The 20,062-nt window shown below is 45.7% G+C and overlaps 1 protein-coding gene across 1 annotated transcript in view; it reads right to left on the reverse strand.

Moving 5' to 3' along the window:
- The window catches only part of anks1b (ankyrin repeat and sterile alpha motif domain containing 1B), a 139,234-nt gene that overhangs the window by 33,765 nt on the left and 85,407 nt on the right, over window positions 1–20,062 (reverse strand). The window contains 7 exon segments of the mRNA XM_029462474.1: window positions 596–702; window positions 2,381–2,450; window positions 4,140–4,262; window positions 4,741–5,115; window positions 5,117–5,406; window positions 13,702–13,888; window positions 19,838–19,974. Coding sequence (XP_029318334.1) covers window positions 596–702; window positions 2,381–2,450; window positions 4,140–4,262; window positions 4,741–5,115; window positions 5,117–5,406; window positions 13,702–13,888; window positions 19,838–19,974 — 1,289 coding nt within the window.

Consider the following 20,062-nt stretch of genomic DNA (forward strand, 5'->3'; position numbering starts at 1 on the left):
GTGTTGCCCAACTCTCTGCCTCTGCTGCAGTTTCTCTCAATTTGACTTCATCGCTTCTCTTTGCTTTCCCTCTTCAACCTAATTTCATCGTTCACTCACCCTCTCTACCTAAGGATATAAGTAACTAAAACACACATTCATTCATTCGTTCATGAACAAGTGTGTGCAAAAACCATGAAACAAGCATGGGGCATGCATTTTTAATGTAGTAGGCTCATGTATGTCAGCAGCTTGGTGCTGGAGATGTGGCGTAGGATTTCTGTGCGTAGGAGGACCTCACATGGCATCAGTGGGGAGAGGCAGCGATGATGTGAAAGGAAGATTGAGAGAGAGGAAGACGCAAGGAGGAGGAAATCTAATAAACCAAAGAGATCAGAGTGAAGAAAAGGAAAACGATGGTAGATGATGAGCTACACCTAAAGGAGCAGAGAGAGCTTAGAGGGAGGTGGGACACACAGAGATCACATTTAAAGCACAAACACAGACAAAGAAAAGACAAAAAAAGAACAACAAGGGAAGAGAAAGATATATATCCCGTCCTAAACTCCCTGCAGCAACATTTCTCCCGCCTCCGCTTCCCCCCCCAAACACTCACCATGAACTGGACGTTGTCAAATCCATTTGCCAGCAGGTGGTTCTCGTACTGGACCAGGCCAATGGAGTCAAGCCACTGGCCCACGGACTGCATCGGGCAGCGGGGACCTATGAGGGGGTGGAGGGGCAAACGCTTCAGTAAGGAGTAACCGTCCACGCGGTAGCAGCGGCAGTCTGGCTGAGACAGCTGGCACTGCCACATCATGTTGTGGCGGGCAATGTGGCTGTCGAAGGAGCCCGCCATGCTTTTGAGGAGTCTTTTGCCAAGGCAGCAGGAGGAGGAGGAGGAGGAGGAAAAAAAGGGGGAGGCAGGTAGAGGGGTGGGGAAAGGTGAAGAAAGAAGGAGGAGGAAAAAGAGGAAGGGGGAGGCTAGGCTAGAGGCATGGTGAGGATGGAGGGGGTCAGCATGCAAGGGTGCAAGCGAGTAAAGGGTAGGTTAATGCGTCCAGATGCTGCTCTCTCTGAATCCAGCCAGAGGGCGGATGAGAAGGGGACGAAGGCTGAAGTTGTATCCAGAAAACAGCGAGCGTCCTGGGGTTAAATCCTGCCAGAGATGTGTGTTGGATAAGACTAGCGGTATAGATCCGCAAGCAAAAGCCGCTTTCTTTTTCAGCTGTTGCGCTCACTTGGCTGCTCCCTTCAGCGTGTGTGTGTGTGTGTGTAAGCGTGTGTGTAGTGTGTGTGTGTGTGTGTGTGTGTGTGTGTGAAAGAGAGAGAGAAAGAGCGAGAGCTGCCTGCGCTGTAGATTTCTCTTTATCAAGTACTCCCACTCTCATCTGTATGCTTCTGCAGCCTCCTCTCTCTGAGCGCTGCTTTCCTCCCTCATTCCCTCACTCTCTCTCTCTCTCTCTCTCTCTCTCTCTCTCTCTCTCTTGCTCACTTTGCTCTGTCTACCTCTTGTGTCTCTCTTCTCTCACGGTGTCGATCGTCACCCTGCCGCTCTCCATATATCTGGCTCGCTCTGCTGATAATAGCCATCACAACAGCTTCTTCTTTGTCTGCGAGAAGCCGAGCTCCCTCCCACTCAGACACACGCGCACCATGCTGAGTGTATGTATGCAGCTGCATCTATATGTGCGCGTTTGTCTGTGTGGCGTGCTGTGCTGTGGTTTAGCTACGTGTGTGTTGGTGTGGTGGGGGGCTGGTGTAGCACAAACAGGATTTCTCCCTGAGGTAACCATGGTTAGCAGAGGCTTTGCATTCATAGATGAAAAGAGAGAGAGAGAAGGGAGGGGGATCCGGAGGGAGAGGATGGGAGTTAAAACAGGGAGAGGGAGATGAACACAGAGGCTTCAAGGTAAGCAGGTGAAGCATCACAAAGCAGAATCAACCACATGCTCATATATATTAAAGGATAATCCGGATTTATTTTCATTTTGTAGTTTTGGCCATCAGTCCTTTTGGTGAAAAGGAATTAAGCATTTAGGGAAAGTTAAGCATGGAGACCATTATCATTAGTGACTCCACCCCTCAGTTATTAGTCAATGAACTAAACATGATCCTGCGGACAGGCTTCCTGTCAACCAATGAGCATCAAGGATGTCTTACCTTTTTTGTTCTTTAATGTTATAGCCACTTCGCCCCTAATCTGTTGTGGCTTGTAATTTGTTTCTGTTCTATCCTGTGTAAATACTCAGAACCCGGGGATTTACTGCGTGGAAAGCAGGCAAGCAGTTTTTCTGTAATCCTGCTGACAGACAGTCTAACGGAGGTAATAAATCCTTAGTCGTAATAAACCTGAATTATCCTCCAATTACTCACATGCTCACACATACTCATACTTTACCTGAGGTGTCCTCCTTGATATCCAATCCACTGCCTATTCCTGCCCCAATAGAGCTCATAATCTTGTCGATCTGAACAAATGGGAGAGAGAGAGAGAGAGAGAGAGAGAGATAGAGAGAGAGAGAGAGAGAGAGAGAGAGAGAGAGAGAGAGAGAGAGAGAGAGAGAGAGAGAGAGAGAGAGAGAGAGAGAGAGAGAGAGAGAGAGAGAGAGAGAGAGAACCAGAGTTAGAGAGATGTACAGTGCGTTCAAGGGAAAGTCATTTCCCAATAATAAGGCTAACCCCTATTTCTGGATTCAAGTGTCACATAACATGATCATTACGCCAGCAAGCTCGCTGAATGTCACTCACCCCCTGTGAATTGAAAAAGCATGGAGGATGAGAGATAAGGAGGAAGAGGAAGACTAATTGGAGGGACCTTCCGTGGCTTCATTAGTGTCTGACTGCTAGCGGTCTGTCGACGGGTCTTCCCCGACCCTGGACCTGCTGCTAACTACTGAACTATGCAACCTGCACATCCATCCACCTGTCAGAACCGCTGGCTCACCACAGGTCAGAGGAAACCAGCGTTGTGCGAGTGTTGAAAGGGTCTGACCGATGCAAACTGTGTTAACAAGCTGGCAGACTATGTCAGTGGCCTGATCTTAGTAGCTGGATGAACAGTGAGTCATTTCAGCATATGTCACTGCACAGAAAGCAAATCGGGCCAGGGACATAAAGTGGGGCAACTTCAAACTCAACCTGTCCACAGACATGCCTGCACACGGACACGCCCCCCCCCCCCCACCTGCTCGGACCACGGACAACTCTCCTGCTGTCCAGTCTCCTCCATTCTACTCATGCTACGTGTGTGTAAGAGCTCCGTGAAACACCACACACACACACACACACACACACACCATATAACGACAGCTAAATGTATGTGCACTAATGAGTTAATATCTTCATATCATTGACTGTTGGGAGATCCCTCCTGACTTGTCTCTTGATAATAAAGCATCTCTTTCCTCAACATGTGCTGCAAATAGAGCAACTTTGTTCATTTTTGCCAGTCAAATTCCCATATTCCCCTGAAGCCATCTATCTCATGCTCCCATAGCACGCAATTAAACAGGAAAGGTCACCTTAACTACTGAGGATTATGGGAAGTTCCCATATGGTAATACATCACCATCAGCATTTATGAGCGGTGTTGAGCTAACTAACTAACTAGAACTAATGAACATGTACATGCAAATGTGGACAGGCACGCACAAATGTACTTTCACTCCCATGCATGAGCATTATTTAAAAGACTAATTAAGTCCTTCTGATGATTATAAAATGACGTCTGTGAGCCAAAGTGTTTATAAAAAGGGGCGGAATCCGCCAGTGGCACGTAGTCAGTGAATCACATCTGTGTCGGAGACCCGATAATACAGAGGGAGCCCCAGGCACAAACACACAGCACCCTCAACCTCCGCTCTCTAACCTCGAGAACAGAAGCGGCTTTCTCCCTTATATCTGCTCTTCCCCGCAGCTCCAGTGCTGCGTACAGAAAGTAATCAATGTGGGGGCATGTTAAATGAGCACTAGGGCTGAAGCAGCTCAGTGGGTGCTCCCTGCAGAAATGCTGTGTCACAGTAAAAGGAACTGATTAACCTGAGTGACGGGGGAAACACGTTTCTTTCTAGTATTCTGTAAAACGTTTTAACTCCTATATTGTAATTGAGCCGAAACATCCGGTAACGAGCTTTACATGTCAAAAGACCTTGTCGTACCTCTTCCCACTCTGCAGTGAAGGAGGGCGTTCTCTCCAGTCTTCCCCCTGGGCTGGCAACCTCAACTGGGCTGGGACTTCCAGGCCCCTGCCCACGAGATCCAGACCCCCAGCCGTGCTCCTCCTGGACAAGGCAACAACCATCACAAGTGCTTTCAGCGCATCGATAATGGAGCATTTTTCATCAAACATGTATTTAGCTTATGATTTATTTACAGTGAATTAAAGTAGAAGTTTCATAAAATGTGCCGCACAGCAGGGGGGGGGGGGGACGACGACGACGACGACTGTGGCCCAGATTAGTGAGTTATCTAATTGGTTGCACTGGTTTCTGTGCAGTTTCAGAAGTCAATCTGCGCGATACAGCAAGATGCATTGTTTACTTTATACATCTGAATATTCACAATAAAACATTCCTCTCATTGCTGACTGAGATTACTGTGCGGACCTAAACTTTTAGAAAAAAGGGGACATTTGTGTAACTGTATTAGAGAACGAAGTCAGTGTCACAGTTTTAACTCGCCTTCATAATGCAACATACATGCTATATTATGAATCAGGCTCTCATTAATGCCCTTTAAAACAAGTTAGCATCAACGTACCTGTATGGGAGATACAGCTACCAGGTTGGAATCAGACTTGGACAGAGACTTGGACAGCTGCAGGTCTAACACACTGCGGGGCATGGACCTCATTCTCCCCAGGGTGCAAGCTCTTTCTTCGTAGCCAGCACCCGATGAACTTCCCCTGGACCCGCCGCCTGTCTGGATCCCCCGTAACTCTGGAACGTCCCCGTTTTGACCAGATGAGTAGGAGGGTGGGTGGCCCAGTGTTGACCAGCCACAAGGTGGATCAACCTGCTCGAAATCCCTGGGTCGGGCCTGGTCCTGGTTGACCTTAGTGTGGAAGATAGTCCGGTACACCACCTGTGGCTTCTGGGGGTCGTTGGCGGTTTTCTGAGGCGACGATTCGCCTCCCGACTTCTCCTCCGGTCCTGGAGGAGATCTGAGTGGGTCCTCCTCCGATCACGATGCTGAACTCCGGGGTCTGCAGTAGGCTGCTCTGGACGTCCGTAGAGGCATATTTTCGGGGTTTGGGGCTGTAAAGATGGTAAGGAGTATCAGGGGTTTCACAAGCCGGGGAAGATCCATGAAGAAGACCTGCAAACTCCTCCGGGATGTGGCTCTTCCTGCGATCCTCCAACAGGACGTTGGACGTTGAGGAAGAGCAGAGAGGAGGAGGCGGGTCTTGCTGGTACGGCCCGTCGTCTACACGGAAGATACGCACACAAAGTTTAGGATTAAATCATCAAGATTTGCATAAAATGGTCACAACAAAGATGCACACGATCAGACATCTGCACTCACTGCATAGACAAAGCACACAATCACTATTTAAAGGTGCAGAGCAAAATGTTTAGTACGCAACAGAACAGAGACAGGAGAGAACTGAGGCTGAACTAGTACTGGTAATACATCTTCTGCTTCCCTGTTGTTCCTCCAAGGAAGAACGTCTGATTTTACACCTCTGCTCCTTCACTGTCTGGGGGAAAAGCTGTGTGTTTGTCTGTCTGAACGTGTGCATGTATGCATCTTATCAGGGCAGACGTTCTTGCACCTCAGACGGCTTTTATTTTTTGAGGCGATGCTTTCAGAGGCTCACTCACTGTCTATGTGCAGTGGGGTGAAAGAGAAGCTGCTGATTCTCTGTATATACGGGTTTATGGGCTTGTAAATGCACGTCTGTGTCTGTGTGTGTGTGTGTGTGTGTGTGTCTGCTTGACTACTCGCCTGTCAGTTTGTGTATGCTAATGTCTCTGCATACAAGTTACACCTGAGGTCACGCCGATTGTCTTGCATGTGTAAAAGATGTAATCCTCATAGATGCAAAATAAGAGGTGCATTATTTATTCTTATTCTACCACCATTCTTTTTTTTTGTTACAGATTAGTGGCGGCATGCTCAAACTCATAATGATACATTTCCAACTCGAAACAAGCAGCACAAGCATGCAGTTATATAGCGCTTTACAACAGCATTCATACACAGTGGCTACCTTACAAGGTACTCCAATACTCACGTCTATATTACTAGTAGGGACAAGGACTATGTGTAATGTCAATCCACAGCATTGCCTTGTATAATGTAATAATGCAGATATACTGTGTACGGACTACACAACATGGTTAGCACTAATTATACACTGATTGCAGCACTAATATGACTGGCTGTATGAATTGGTTGTAATTGGCCAGAACAGCTGGTGTGGTCTTTATTGTCATGCATGGTAATCCATCAGCAGGTAATAATGACACCTCCCTGATCTGCACAAACACCAACACACTTCTGAGGCTTCTCAGGGTCTCATTTTGTTTTCCAGTCATCTGCTTAATAAACTATATTACAACATAATATTCAGTCACTTTGCATGCTATGAAGAGCTGAAAAGAAAAATGTGTGTGTGTGTGTGATTCGAGCCCAGATCGCACTTTGTCTGTTCCCTGTCGCTGTGTGTTAACGTTGTGTACCAGTCACTTGAATGAATAGAAACAGTGACTCAGATAAATGAAGTCTTGTAATCAAAACTGCCACTTGAATAATTGCACTTACCCCCACATCCACACTTATTTTATCATTTTGTCATTTGACCACATCGTCCTGCTGCCTGCCACCTCTTCCCCCCCAAACAAACAGACACACACACACACACACACACACACACACACACCATCTCTCTTTGCTGTCACACAGTTTTAGCTAGCATTTCATGACTGTCCTCGGCACATCCTGCCACATTTCCATATAAAACTTGGGATTACATAACGTAAAAGGAGACTAAAAACTCCACTAAAGTGACTCCCTGGAATCATTCACTTCAACAGGAGATGCTCTCAATGTGGGCGGATGAGAGAGGGGAAAAGTGCAACAATATTAAAATAATTCCACGAAATCGAGAGCATTTGGAATATGAAGGTTTCATGTCACTGCACCAGTAACTGCACCATCGGCTGTGCTTAAACGTATGAAGCACACATTGACAGTCTTCAGGTAATGACTCATTCTTTAGCGTTACACAGACTGAAATCATCAATATGTTCTCAACAAGCTGAACGCTCTTTAGTTATGACTGATCCTCAGCATTGAACAGGACAAACACGAGTTAACTTCGGCATGAATGAATCGTCTTCCAGGTGATCATGACGGCATCAAAAACATTTTTCATTTGCACGCTGGCTGCTTTCTTTCTGTATGTGCTTCTCTCAGCCCCGCTTGCAGTCCTCTACACTTCTCGTCTTCTTTCAAAGATGAGAACCGTTGGCAACAGGTGAGCCTGTTGGTCGCTATGGCAACAGAGAACCCTGAGTGCCAGCATCTCTCCCGGTGTCTTTAGGGAGCGGCTGAGTGTCTTCGGCCTTCAGGGGAGCCAGGGAAACGTGTACGGCTGATAAACACAGCAATCAAATCGGCAGGTTTGTCTAGACAGAAAAGAATTACGGACGTAGAGCTGATATATCTGTAAGTGCAAACGTCAAGGTTTGAGGAAAGGGCCGAAGGAAAGTTGCCAGAGTTTAAACTTAAACTAATATCAAGCTGACGACTTTTAGGAAGGATAACTGCAGAAGGAGAATCTTCTTCTTCCCCTCCAAACAAGCATTAGTCTTCCTCTGTGTGTTGTTTTAACCTGGTTTACATACACCACGTATACATTCCTGAGCCTACAGATCACTCTGCTCCGCCTCTCTGTGTGTGTGTGTGTGTGTGTGTGTGTGTGCGTTTCTTACCTGGGCATCCAAAGCAATATGAGCTCAAACTAAGAAACGCTCATAACTGTATTCACTGTACAAGCACTGATCACCCTGCTTCTGCTGAAATGTCTAAGAATCAGGCGGCGACAACAGCAGCTGCATCGCTCTGCATAACTTTATTGCAAAACTAGTACGTAAACACAAACACAAACAAGTTGTGGCACGCAGCCGCTCAGCCCAGGAGCTGATTGGTATTTAGATAACATGTCTGTGTTACACATGAAGACAAGTGTTACTCACAAGTAGCAGAATTAACTCCGAAAGGATCGATCGGTGTCTTTGTCATTATGATTACTAAGTTATAAAATAATAACTGTATGGACTGACTGATGTGTGATGTCGTCACTTGAATTTAAAAACTGAGAGGCAGCACCTTCAGCTGTGTACATCCTCCCACCACCCACCTATCAGTGAACACAGGCAGAGAAGACGAGCGAGTGGGAGAGAAATAGATCTGAACTTGAGCTTTGATTCAATGTATCTGAACACTATATCTATTTATAGAAAAAGACTTCTCTCCTGGGGTGTCCAGTGGTCTAAGATGCGTCCCGTTTCCACATTACACACTCATTTTAAGCAGGTTTGCCAAGTGTGTTGCATGACACTGCACAAAAGGAGCTGCTCGCAGCTGCATTGATTGCAGGTGACGATACAGCTGCAGGGAAATCGGAGAATACGTACGTTATACAAAGAGGTATTTCAAACATTGAGCACAAAAATGAGTATTACATGTGTGAAAGTACTTGGCAGTGGTAATTCCACGAAGAAGGACAGCATCAGAGCCCCAACACAGCATGGGTTACGTTCAAGCCCTCTAGTGGCGGGAAGGAAATGTGACGCGAGCTATTTTTTTGTGCCAAAAGCATTAACCTTCTCTTCGTCATGTCCCAAAGCAGAGGGATTCTTCAAGAGGGATTTGTAAAGGACACGGAAAGGCTGCGTAGTGCATAATCTACAATGTTAGTTTGTAATATGGAATCAAGAAGAGGGAGCGAGAGGGAGGAAGAAGGTTTAAATACATGGAGAGGTTGGGAGTGGGGGGGGGGGGAAAAGAGGCAGCGATTGAGAGGTTTGAGGGAAAATGAGTTATGAGAGGCAAACTGTAGCAATACGGCGTAACTGAAAAGATGAAGAAGGCTTGAGAAGTAGCAGCGATGCTGAGGGAAAGTGAGGGGGCGGGCAGGGAGCATATAACAGTGAATGACAGGCAGAAAGAGAGAGACACAAGAGAACGGGAGCTCGGGGAAGTGGCTAGAGAAATAAGAGAGTGGCAGAATGAAGGATTGAATGACAGAGGGGGGCAGGAGGGATAGAAATGAAGTGGGTGTACAGAGGTTATATGTCAAAATGGGAGGGAAACTGAACTGGGGGAAGGCTTGATCTGTTATAGTAAAGCCATTAAATCCTGACAGCAGCTCACTACAAGTTGGGCGTCAACATGTTCACAGTGAAGTCTAATAAAAGCCCGTTCATTACTGATTTCCACACTGACTGAAGGTCATGAAATGATTTCAAAATCCAATTAAAATACACACGACAGCCACAAACACTATTAAATGACAAAAACAAACCGAGATGCACCGAGTCGTCTCTCTCTGCATCTTTATCCCGAGCACATCGGAGTTAAAGTAAACCATTTCTTTTGCTTCAGTCTGAGATGATTCACCGTGACACAGCGGCGGCCTTGGCAACACAACAACAAAACATCATAGCCTCAATCTCCCAATTCCTCCTCCCTTCACTCTCCTGTCTCACCCTTTTTGGGATCCACTGATAAAATAGAAGCGCTGGTTAATGCTAGCAATAAATTCTCCCCCCTGTCTCCCATACACTGGGATGTTTTCCTCTGTGTGTGTGTGTGTGTGTGTGTTAGTGTGTGGTAGCAGGAGGGGCTAGGAGATGATCCAAACATCTGATAGTGCAGTGTTCATCGCTCCGTCTCTCGTAGGACCGCCCTGACTGTTATTAAAAACTACAGAGTAATATCTGAGCCGTCAGTCATCCCACAGATTTAAGATTGAATCCTATTCCCTAAGCGCCACTGGCCTGGATAAATCATTATGCGCTCCCAGAGCCTCAGGCGCTAGGTTAATGCAGCGCTATGCTTACAAACCATCAACATGGTACTCCAAAGGACTCTGATGGGATGCGGCGTGGATTCATAATGACAGGAAATAGTTAGAAAGTGTTACAGCAACAGGAGGTTCAATGCATTACATGTGAGCGCTGTAGAAGTGCTGCCTTCAAGTGCTGATGGAAATGTCACAATAATTAGCTAAAGGCATGAAAGCACTCCTGGGAGAAGCAAACATGAACATCAGCTCGTTAGTAAATGTGATTTATTAACAGTACACAGTAGGACATTAAAATAAATGTAATTAAATATTACATTTATTTTAATTAGTCAAATATCCCAGGCTGATCATGTTCTGGGATTAAAATGATGAGGAACAGATTTCCCTCTTTTTAAATGTGTGACATGCTGAACACTTGGTGCCCCCCCCCCCCCCCCCCCCCCCCCCTGTGGGAGGCAGAGAGAGAGCTGAGACTCCCTGCTGAGAGCATTACTTCCTGTCTGATAGCCTGTATGCATCTAAACCCAGACGTAAGGCGCCAAGGGGCCATGTAGTCTACACATATTGAATTCACACTTTCAGTCCCGATTCGAGTACGCCGAGTTTATTGCCACGGCAACTGGCTCGTCTCCAGCAGTAGCCTATATTTTCAAGTCTTCTGAAGTTGAGAGTGACGGCAGTGTCTCACTCCATCTGTGTGTGTGTGTGTGTGTGAGACACAGAGGGACAGTGAGAGTTAACTGTGATACGAGGTTGCAACTGATCAACTATGTGTGTGTGTGTGTGTGTGTGTGTGTGTGTGTGTGTGTGTGTGTGTGTGTGTGTGTGTGTGCATATATGCTTGTAGCAGCAGAATTATTGCTGTATGGATGAGTTCCTTTGTGATTTTGAAGAGTGTGTGCATCAGTGTGCTAACATGCTCAGGTTACACTTTTATAAAATGTACCATCGTAGTTTAGCACGTTAGCATTAACTAATAACCACTAAATAGAACATACAGTTCAGGCTGATTGGATGTAGTTTTGCAGGTCATAAATCAAAGTATTAGACTGATGACATCAAGCTGTGCTGGCACGGACACACACACACACACACACACACACACACACACAAAGGAAATGGCTTCAATGTGATGATGTATAACAAAGGAAAGGACAGAGCAACGGTGTCAATTGGCATTCGTGTGTGTGCATGACTGTCACATTAATGCTGCAATGACTTAATGATCAAGCACAGCAGGCTGCCAGACACAGTTGTGAGGTGAAGTCCAGGTACAAGTGAAGCGTGTGATATTTGAGAGCAAAAGAATAAATCAAGCACCCTGAGGTTTTAATGAACTTAACGCTTTCAAGTAAACAAACAGCCAGTGCCGCACACTCACTCACAGACGCACGCACGCACAGCAGTTGATCTCTTTGCCATTAAGGCTCATTAACTGCAGGAGCTCATCGATCACGCAGCTCCTTTGTGGCCATTTGCATTATGAAGAGAGTATAACGTTTGTTTTCAGATGGCCCAGGACCAAAGACCAAGTCAACTCTAGAGAATGTCCTTTTCTTATGTTCATGAAAGAAGCAAGAGTCACACGTGAAGCACAGCATTTTATATCGGTAGATCCATATGTGTGTGACTAAATGTGCTACTTCTGGCTCTTCAGCTGCTAAATGCTCTTGACCAATCGGCACAATAGACCCAAACATGAGCATAAGCCCCCCATGTTTTATTAAGATGGTGTAAAGAAGAAGCTTCCCGATTAATAAACACAGACCTGCAGATTTGTTCCCCCTGACTTGTCGCAGGGGGAACTGCATAATTCATGGAGGGAAACTGTGTCTACACTTTCTTTTGCATAACACCGCATTGCACTTGGCACTCTGCACCGAGGGCACCGAGTGAATATCTTCTTCGGCAAACGTCCGACATTACGTAAACCGTACTTCCGTAAGCATCAACAGCGGCACCGGTGATGGATCAGGGGGTTATAAATAGGCCTCGTTTTTTTTATCCAACTGCCCACGCAGGTGGCTGACACCTGCGTGCTCCGCTGCAGGGCCGGAGATGTGTTGTATAAATGTTTGGCTGGTGAGAGACAGATGTTGAGGGGGAAGGAAGAAAACACCTTTTATGGTGTGTGCAGGCAAGTGTTCCCTTCACTGTCTTGTCCTCATTTCTCCATCCAACCCCCTGAAATCTCACATCTCACATCCCCCCCCCTCCACCTCCTCCCCCTGCAACGTTACTCTCATTCTCTCTCCCTCACCCACTCTCTTTCTCACTGGCATCCTTTGAATTCTCTGACTCTTTGCCTTCTGTACCCACATACATATATACTCCCTGTTTCTCTCTCTCTCTGTAAGCCACTTGTTACCAAGGCAACCCCACAAAGGGCCTTATAACGCTAATAAGTAGAGAGCAGGAGGGACGAGCAGACTAGCAATAGAAGAAGAAGGAGGGGGGGGGGGGGATAGAGATACATTTAATGGAAAAATAAATGGGTGTTGGAGCTTCAGGCGAGGAGAGAGAGAAACAAATAGATATAAATATCATTATTACTGAATCACTACAATTTACCAGTAATAAAACTTGCTTTGATGGACAGTAAATTAAGCCTGTGTTGAAAAGAGGACTTTCCAATGACCACTAACTGCTCCAAGACGTCAGTCACAAATCTCATTATGCGGCTCCAAGAGGGAAATAACACTCGTGTTGCATAACTGCCAAGGCAATGCTTCAATGAGGACAGAAGATGAAGATGTCTCATTCAGTTTGTGTGTGTGTGTGTGTGTGTGTGTGTGTCCGTTCAATGCCCTACACACATCAAAGTCCCTCTGAACTGCTCCTGGATGAAACACACACACACACACTGCACCCGGACAGAGTGACTCGATTTCTCATAAATCTACGAGAACAAATAATAATCTTCACAGAGAGCGACGGTCACAGCTACGGACCACCCGCTAATCTGGTTAATCCAGCAATAGCTTCACTCAATTGAGCCAATCGAATGGATTGTGTACCGTGGGTAGACAGTAGAGAGAGAACAGCGTAACAGAGAGGTGACAGCGTGGAGCCTGAAGCATCTGACCCGGCAACTTCACGTCTAACATCGAGATCCCTCACCTTTCTTCAGGTGTCAATTTAAACGTAAATAAGAATACTGGGATGTGCAGATTTGAGATTCATTACATGGAATATTCCTTTAGGAGGAGAAACTTTCAAACTCAGCGGGGGACGTCATTAGACGAACAGTGTTTCATCTGTTGTGACGGGGAAAGGGACTCCCATCAGCATGAAAGGAGCCTCTTTTGCTGATGTCTTGGAGCCTAGTTTAATAGGCAGAATAGATAATATAGGTCTTATACAGACATTCAATATTGACCTTCATTGTGAATGCGTGCTTTATGCATTATTGATGACTGCATAGGGCTGAAATAACCCAACCAACTACAGTGTGTATATTCTAAAGCTTGACCTGCTCTGCTTGGTGTCCGCGCAGCAGACAAAGTCAAGAGACCTGATAACAAGAGATCTTCTATTCCCCTCGAGGAGGTGTTTCTGCTGATCCTCCTCCACAGGGAGGTGAGAGGTCAGGGTGGAGTGTAACTTAAGCAGTGCAGACGCACACTCTCACTTCCAACAAGAGACGGCCTTTAACACTAAATGGCCCGTTCCATCAGTCTTACCTGTGAGCTGACAATCGTCGTTGGAGCCTGCAGAGTCCTCCTGGTTGGGACTGAGCGGAGGGCTTGCAGGGGGGCTTGTGCTGAAGCTGGCGTAGCCCAGGGACGAGCTGACTTCGCTGGGCTCGCAGCTGTGGTTGACCGGCCTCTGGACGTCCAGGGACGAAGACAGAGAGGTGCGCTGCTTGGGCTGGAAATAAGACAGGAAGAAGAGCAGGACAGGTTAAACTACACGACTATATTCTCTCTTATGTCACTGATTATCCATTTCTGTGCTTTTTCCTTTTGTGTGACTAACTTTCATTCTTGCACATTAAAAGTAATTGCTTGTGTTGCCAGCCAATCAAACACTTCCTGTGAAGACTGATGGTGCCATCTCTTTCTGCCTTCTACTTGCTCGGTGACATTTACTTTTTACATTGCTGATTTCTATGTTCATCATTCTTATTTTTACCTCTCATCCTTGTCTCATAATGACCAATTTCCTTTGTATTTTAAGAATGAAGTTTCTAAATGTGATAGACTCACACATTCTACATTCAGACAAATCCATCCCGACACCTGGACGTGCGTGTGAGACGTAAGAAGATATATAGACAGCAGCACAATTCATGTGGATTTACATAAATGACATTCCAAGTCTGCAAAAAGAGAGTAAGGGACGTAGGTAAATAAAGAGAGAGGGATGGACCGAGAGAGAGTCACAAGGATTGCTTTCTTTACAGCGAGTGAGACCGAGTGTGAGAGAAAGCGAGGACAACTGAAACTGTAGACTGGCATCTGGTAAACACATCTTACATAATGAGGCATGTGCAGTTCCAAACAACCTGCTGCTTTGCTTCACAACAGCTCAGGCAGTCAAAACCCTGCCTGTGTGTCTCGGTGTGTGTGTGTGTGTGTGTGTGTGTACACAAGTTGAATGAAGGCAAAGTGAATCAATAGAGTGAACCTTAAAGGCAAAATAACATCCTGAAATGTTGAGAGACAGACACACGACAGGACACAACCTTCATGAGACCTTCACTGTCTCGTATGTCACTTAAGGCACAACAACAGAACCTGAAGAGAGAAAGAAGGGGGGAAAGGTTATGAGGAGAGAACGCTCTTTTCTCATGCACGCTGCACTCAACTTCAGAACGACTGAACTGAACTGAGATGAGATGAAAAGCAAAACAAGAGCAGGGAAATAGGTTGAGCATAAACCATAAAACGCAATTGGACAGGGAGAAATGAAAAACTGTGGGTGGAAAAATGGAAAGAAACAAAGCGGGGGAAATGGAAGCACTGAAGAACAAAGAACAAAGAATCAAGTGTAAAGGCTAAAGTCACAACTACAGCCGCTTCAACAGACCAGAATGCAGCACAGGCGCAGCACTGAGATCGACGAGATGTGGAGAGTCGGCCTGCGGGGAATAACACCGCAGCCGCAGCAGCGTCCCGCAGAGACCAGGGGTGTTTAAAGGACCAATGCATCAACCAAACACGATCACAACAGCCCAGGAAGGCAGCAGGGAGCTTGACGATGATGCATGAGCCCAACAGGGAGTCACCCTGACTGTGCAACGGGGATCAACCCAGAATGATGGAAGTGCATTAATGTGACCGTGGTGTGAGGAGGAGGAGGGTGAGGCTGCGAGTCAGTCTAATGTCTAATGAGTTTAATGGCATCTTCAACTTCTTCTAATATCATGCATCTCTTTATTCAAACACTTCTCTCCGCCGTGTCTCCGTGTATGTACTAAAAGTACTAAAGGCGTCTTCTCTCTGGACTTGTGCTCATTAAGAGCTCGCACATGCACGTGAACACACGGCCCACTGTCAAAACACACACACACACACACACACATACTGTAGCTCTGGCTGAGGCTTAGCGTTAACAATGCAAACGGGCAGCAGGCTAATTAACATGTCATGGCCGACTGGAAGGGGATTACGCACGCAGTCACGAACACACATAGGTCTTCCATGCCTGACTAAACAACAGCAAAGGAGATTTTGTAACAGCGTTCCTGGGGTAAAACACGCCGTGTCCGTGTGTGTGTGTGTGTGTGTGTGTGTGTGTGTGTGCTAATAAATGACACACCTATTAGCTAAAAAGTGTAATTCTCACCAAAGACGAGGTGAGATGTGCTTTGCAGTTTATGTTTGCTTGCACACATTGAAAGTGCTAAACTATGAACAACAGGAAAATCAATTATGATTCAAAGATCAGACGCGGTAGAGTTCACTGTAGAATCAAGCTATTTCCATTACTGACTCATTTAGTAATCTAACATGTGCAGGGGACTGACAGTTCTGTTGTTGGAGCAACTTGTCTTCTGTTAGTCGAGTTAGTGACGCCGTGTGTGGAGCAATGCATACGTTATGTGCAGCCCCCGTTACAGTTCCTTTATTTAGTAGAGTTGTTTCTCTCTGTCTTTCTGTTTGGTGGCTTCACACACATTCACACAGAGATGTTAACACACACTCAACAACACACAGCTGAGAGGAGCAAACCCTAACCCCCCCCCCCCCCAACACCCTTTTAACTGCATCTCTACTATTCAGCTCTTGATTTTATATTCCTTCTTTCTTACACATTTTGCCTTTTCATCGGATGATCAAACTTCTTTTTTTATTATTTCCACTTAACAACATTTTCAGAAGGTTTTACTCGGGTGAGCCTCTCACACTTTGAGATCATTTCACTGACATTAACATATATAGTGCGCCCCCCCCCCCCCCCATGTAGTCGGTGCAGATTTTCACAATGATAGAACACGCGTCTCCAGTCACATTGTTGACTTTACACTAAATAATCAACACCACTCTATTTCTTAATTGAATAAAGATGAGAAATAGCTCGTGAAGTTGCAGAAATCAAGCGCTATTTAAGATATTGAACATATGAATCATGAAGTTCAGGAGATTCAGACATTTCCGTTCCGTCTGCGCTGAATTCAATGGAGCTTTTTCTAGATTAGCAAACAGCCATTATCTGCTATCACCACACGGTTCTGCTACCGATACCATCAGTCCGTTATCTGTAATAAAGTATGAAAGCTGCAACTCTATAAGGGCAGTAGAAGCTAGCAGCCTTCTTGGCTCACAACTAATGAGGTAAATGGTTGATTGAGATCATCAACATGCTACGTGCTAATCCTTTTAATACAGGTGACATACCAGGAAACAGCTCGGCTGTGCAACTCCCACTGGAGAGCTTTCAGAGTCAGTTCCATTAGCGGTGTGTGACCCCCCCGTCTCTCCTCTGGGGCCCACAGGCATCCTTTAACAACCACACACACACACACACACACACACAAGTCTCTTTGTTGTCCCAGCAACTTGGAGGTGGATTGCCCGAAGCCGCCAGCTATGATGAGAGCAATGAGCTGATGTGAAAGTAAATCTTGTTTTTCTTCACCTTATCGTCCCTCCCCTCCATTCTCTCTGAGCAGCTGCCATGACGACTAAAACTCTTCATTTACCGTTTGTGCACGTGTGTATTTGTACACGTTTGGACAGCCCACAATATGGGCAACAAGTTGCAGGAAGATTAACTGTCTGGAGCATCAAGGGACTGGCATGCTTGGCTTGCGGATGTTTAACTTTCTTAACCAGCAGCTTTATCATTTGTTCATTAGCTACTTTGTGCTAGCAGGTAGCCTTCAATTAGCCTGTGTGAGCTTGAAATACTAAAACCGATAACCTTTTTTCATTAAGGCGAGACAGATTGAGGATAACGCTTTCTAAAGACTTTGATCAAGAGCAGTGATTTGGGGAGTTGAGAGAATAGGTCATTCAGTTTCCTGGAGAAGGTCCTGCAGGGAGGTTTAGAACAAACTAAGTGGTTTGCTCGCCTGCACTCTCCTACATGTGAAAGCTGTGTCCTGTGCTGAACATCTACCATCAAGTGGTCTGTGTCTCTCTGCACCTCTCAACCTCCGTGTGGGGAAGATATCTACTATCTCCACTCCTCCATAAAGCATCAGAAGCCAGTTAACCTGCCTTATCTGTGTGTGTGTGTGTCTGAGTGTGTGTATGTGGTTCGGAAAGCTATCTGCTTCACCAGATTGTCCCCGTGTACATTCCTGTATGTGTTCACACATATGTAGCACTGTGTGCTATGCATACTATACTAAAGATCTATCATGTGCCAGTGTGTGTGTGGCCCAGCTAGGACATGCAGTCACACATGGAAAGCAACAACAAACAGAGGCTGTTCTCTATTACTTCACCACACACACACACACACACACACACACACACACACACACACACACTTTGGAGGTGCTGTTGAATTGTAATGTGTTATACTGAGAGGTTTTTCTAATATGTTTGCACACTAAAAATTTGAAATAAAAATCAGTCCTTACAAAAATTGAAGCACATCAAGTGTGTGTGTGTGTGTGTGTGTGTGTGTGTGTGTGTGTGTGTGTGTAATACCAGCTTCAGCCCTGGTGGGTGAAAACACGAGTTCTATCATGTGTTGACTGTGCGTTGCTAGGAATCTCTCGTAGGCAGGTAGTGGTTATTATAATTTACACACACACACACACACACACACACACACACACACACACACACACACACACACACACACACACACTTTCTGCTTCTTTTCCATCATTGCCCTAATTCTTTCAGTTTCACATCCCATCTGCACGTGAGTGTGATCAAGAGCTTGCGGAGATCTAACATGTCCAGTTGACAGTTTGGACAAGAAGCAAGCGACGAATAAATATTAAATAAATAAACATTAAGCCCAAGGACTTCCGTCGACACGGCCCGTGTGATCTCTTCACGCTTTCACAACAGCGCCTGGCTTGTGGTCAATGCTGCAGCAGCATTAGCAGCAGGGAATACTTTCCTTTAAAGCAGATTTAATGCGGAACATGACTGGGAACACATTTATATTTAAAGCAACCGCCTCGGGGAGCCTTGTCAAAGGGAGGGGGAGGTTCACACACTGTAAAGAATGTCACTGAGTCTCACATAAGTCAAATATTGTATCCATTCCCTCTATACTAAAGAGGTAAATGTGAACGTGTCTACATAAAAAGTAGAAAATGATTTAATGAATAAAGTTAATATAAATCATTATATAAAGAAATGTGTGCGTAGTGTACCCGACTGTGGCAAACTTTAATACCGCAGTGCCTAAAGAGTTCCCCATCAGATGTATTATTCAATTGTATCTGAGAAATGTCTATTTCTAGATATGATTTAATAAAGAGTTATATAACTGTCCTTACGCTGCATCCCCATCTTTACAAGCAGTGAGATTCAATCCCTGCATTTGCTGTAAACCTGAACGCCTCAAATGAATATTCTCATATTGAAAACAGGAGGTACGATCGCACCAAACCACACTTTGCTGTACATGCTGCAACGGCCATGTGTGTGTGTGTGTGTGTGTGTGTGTGTGTGTGTGTGTCTGTGTGCATGTTCGCCGTATGGTGTTCTGATGAAAAAGCCAGAGGGAACAATAAAATGAAATGAATTCTAGAGAATTAATTAGGCGCTTTTAAAATTGAACTCTGGTGCGCCTTGATTATGTGCGCTTCCAGCTGAGTGGAGGCCTGATGGGCGCAGCACGCCATTCCTCTACGCAGATTAGTTAACATGCCAAAGATAGGTCCATGATGAGGAGGGCTGACGGGAGAGGAGGTGAGGAAACGAGGAACATGTTGACGACGCAAGTGAAGTTGTTTACGAGTCATTTAGTCTCTTTATTCTTTCTTAATCAAAGATTGATGAAACTTGATTGAAACGTTCACGCTGAACTTCTGATGCCATCTTCCCGGTGACAGACGAGAGAGCAATTCATTATTCTCACGTCACTAAAGAGCTTGATTTGTTGTTGCATTGCTGAATGTTAAAATTAAAGTTATTCATGATCAGCGACACATTATTCATCGATTGTGTTGTTGTACACGTCTGTTTCCAAAGTAACAGAGACAGTGAACCTTTCGGAGCATTGTGTGTGTGTGTGTGTGTGTGTGTGTGTGTGTGTGTGTGCAGGTGTTTAAGCTACTTGTAGGTGGATACTGTGATGTTCAATAATGCTATCAGGTGCCTCTGCAACACATTCATTAGTGCATGTGTGTGTGCATGTGTGTGTGTGTGTGTGTGTGTGTGTGTGTGTGCGTACACTCACCTGTGGGCGGATGACTCTCTCGATGTTCTTCAGGGCCGTGTCGGGAGAGGGGGGGGAGCAGTCTGGAGTGGGGCCTGTCGAGCAGTTGCCATGGTTACCGTGCTCCCCCTCACTCACCGTTACATGGGACAAGTGACCTTGGAGAGAGAGAGGGGGGGGGGGGGGGGGAGAGAGAGAGTGAGAGACAGGTAGGCTGATACTCATTACAGTGTTGTGATATATGTT

The sequence above is a fragment of the Cottoperca gobio genome, chromosome 23 (genome assembly GCF_900634415.1).
Source record: "Cottoperca gobio chromosome 23, fCotGob3.1, whole genome shotgun sequence".
Classification (NCBI taxonomy): Eukaryota; Metazoa; Chordata; class Actinopteri; order Perciformes; family Bovichtidae; genus Cottoperca; species Cottoperca gobio.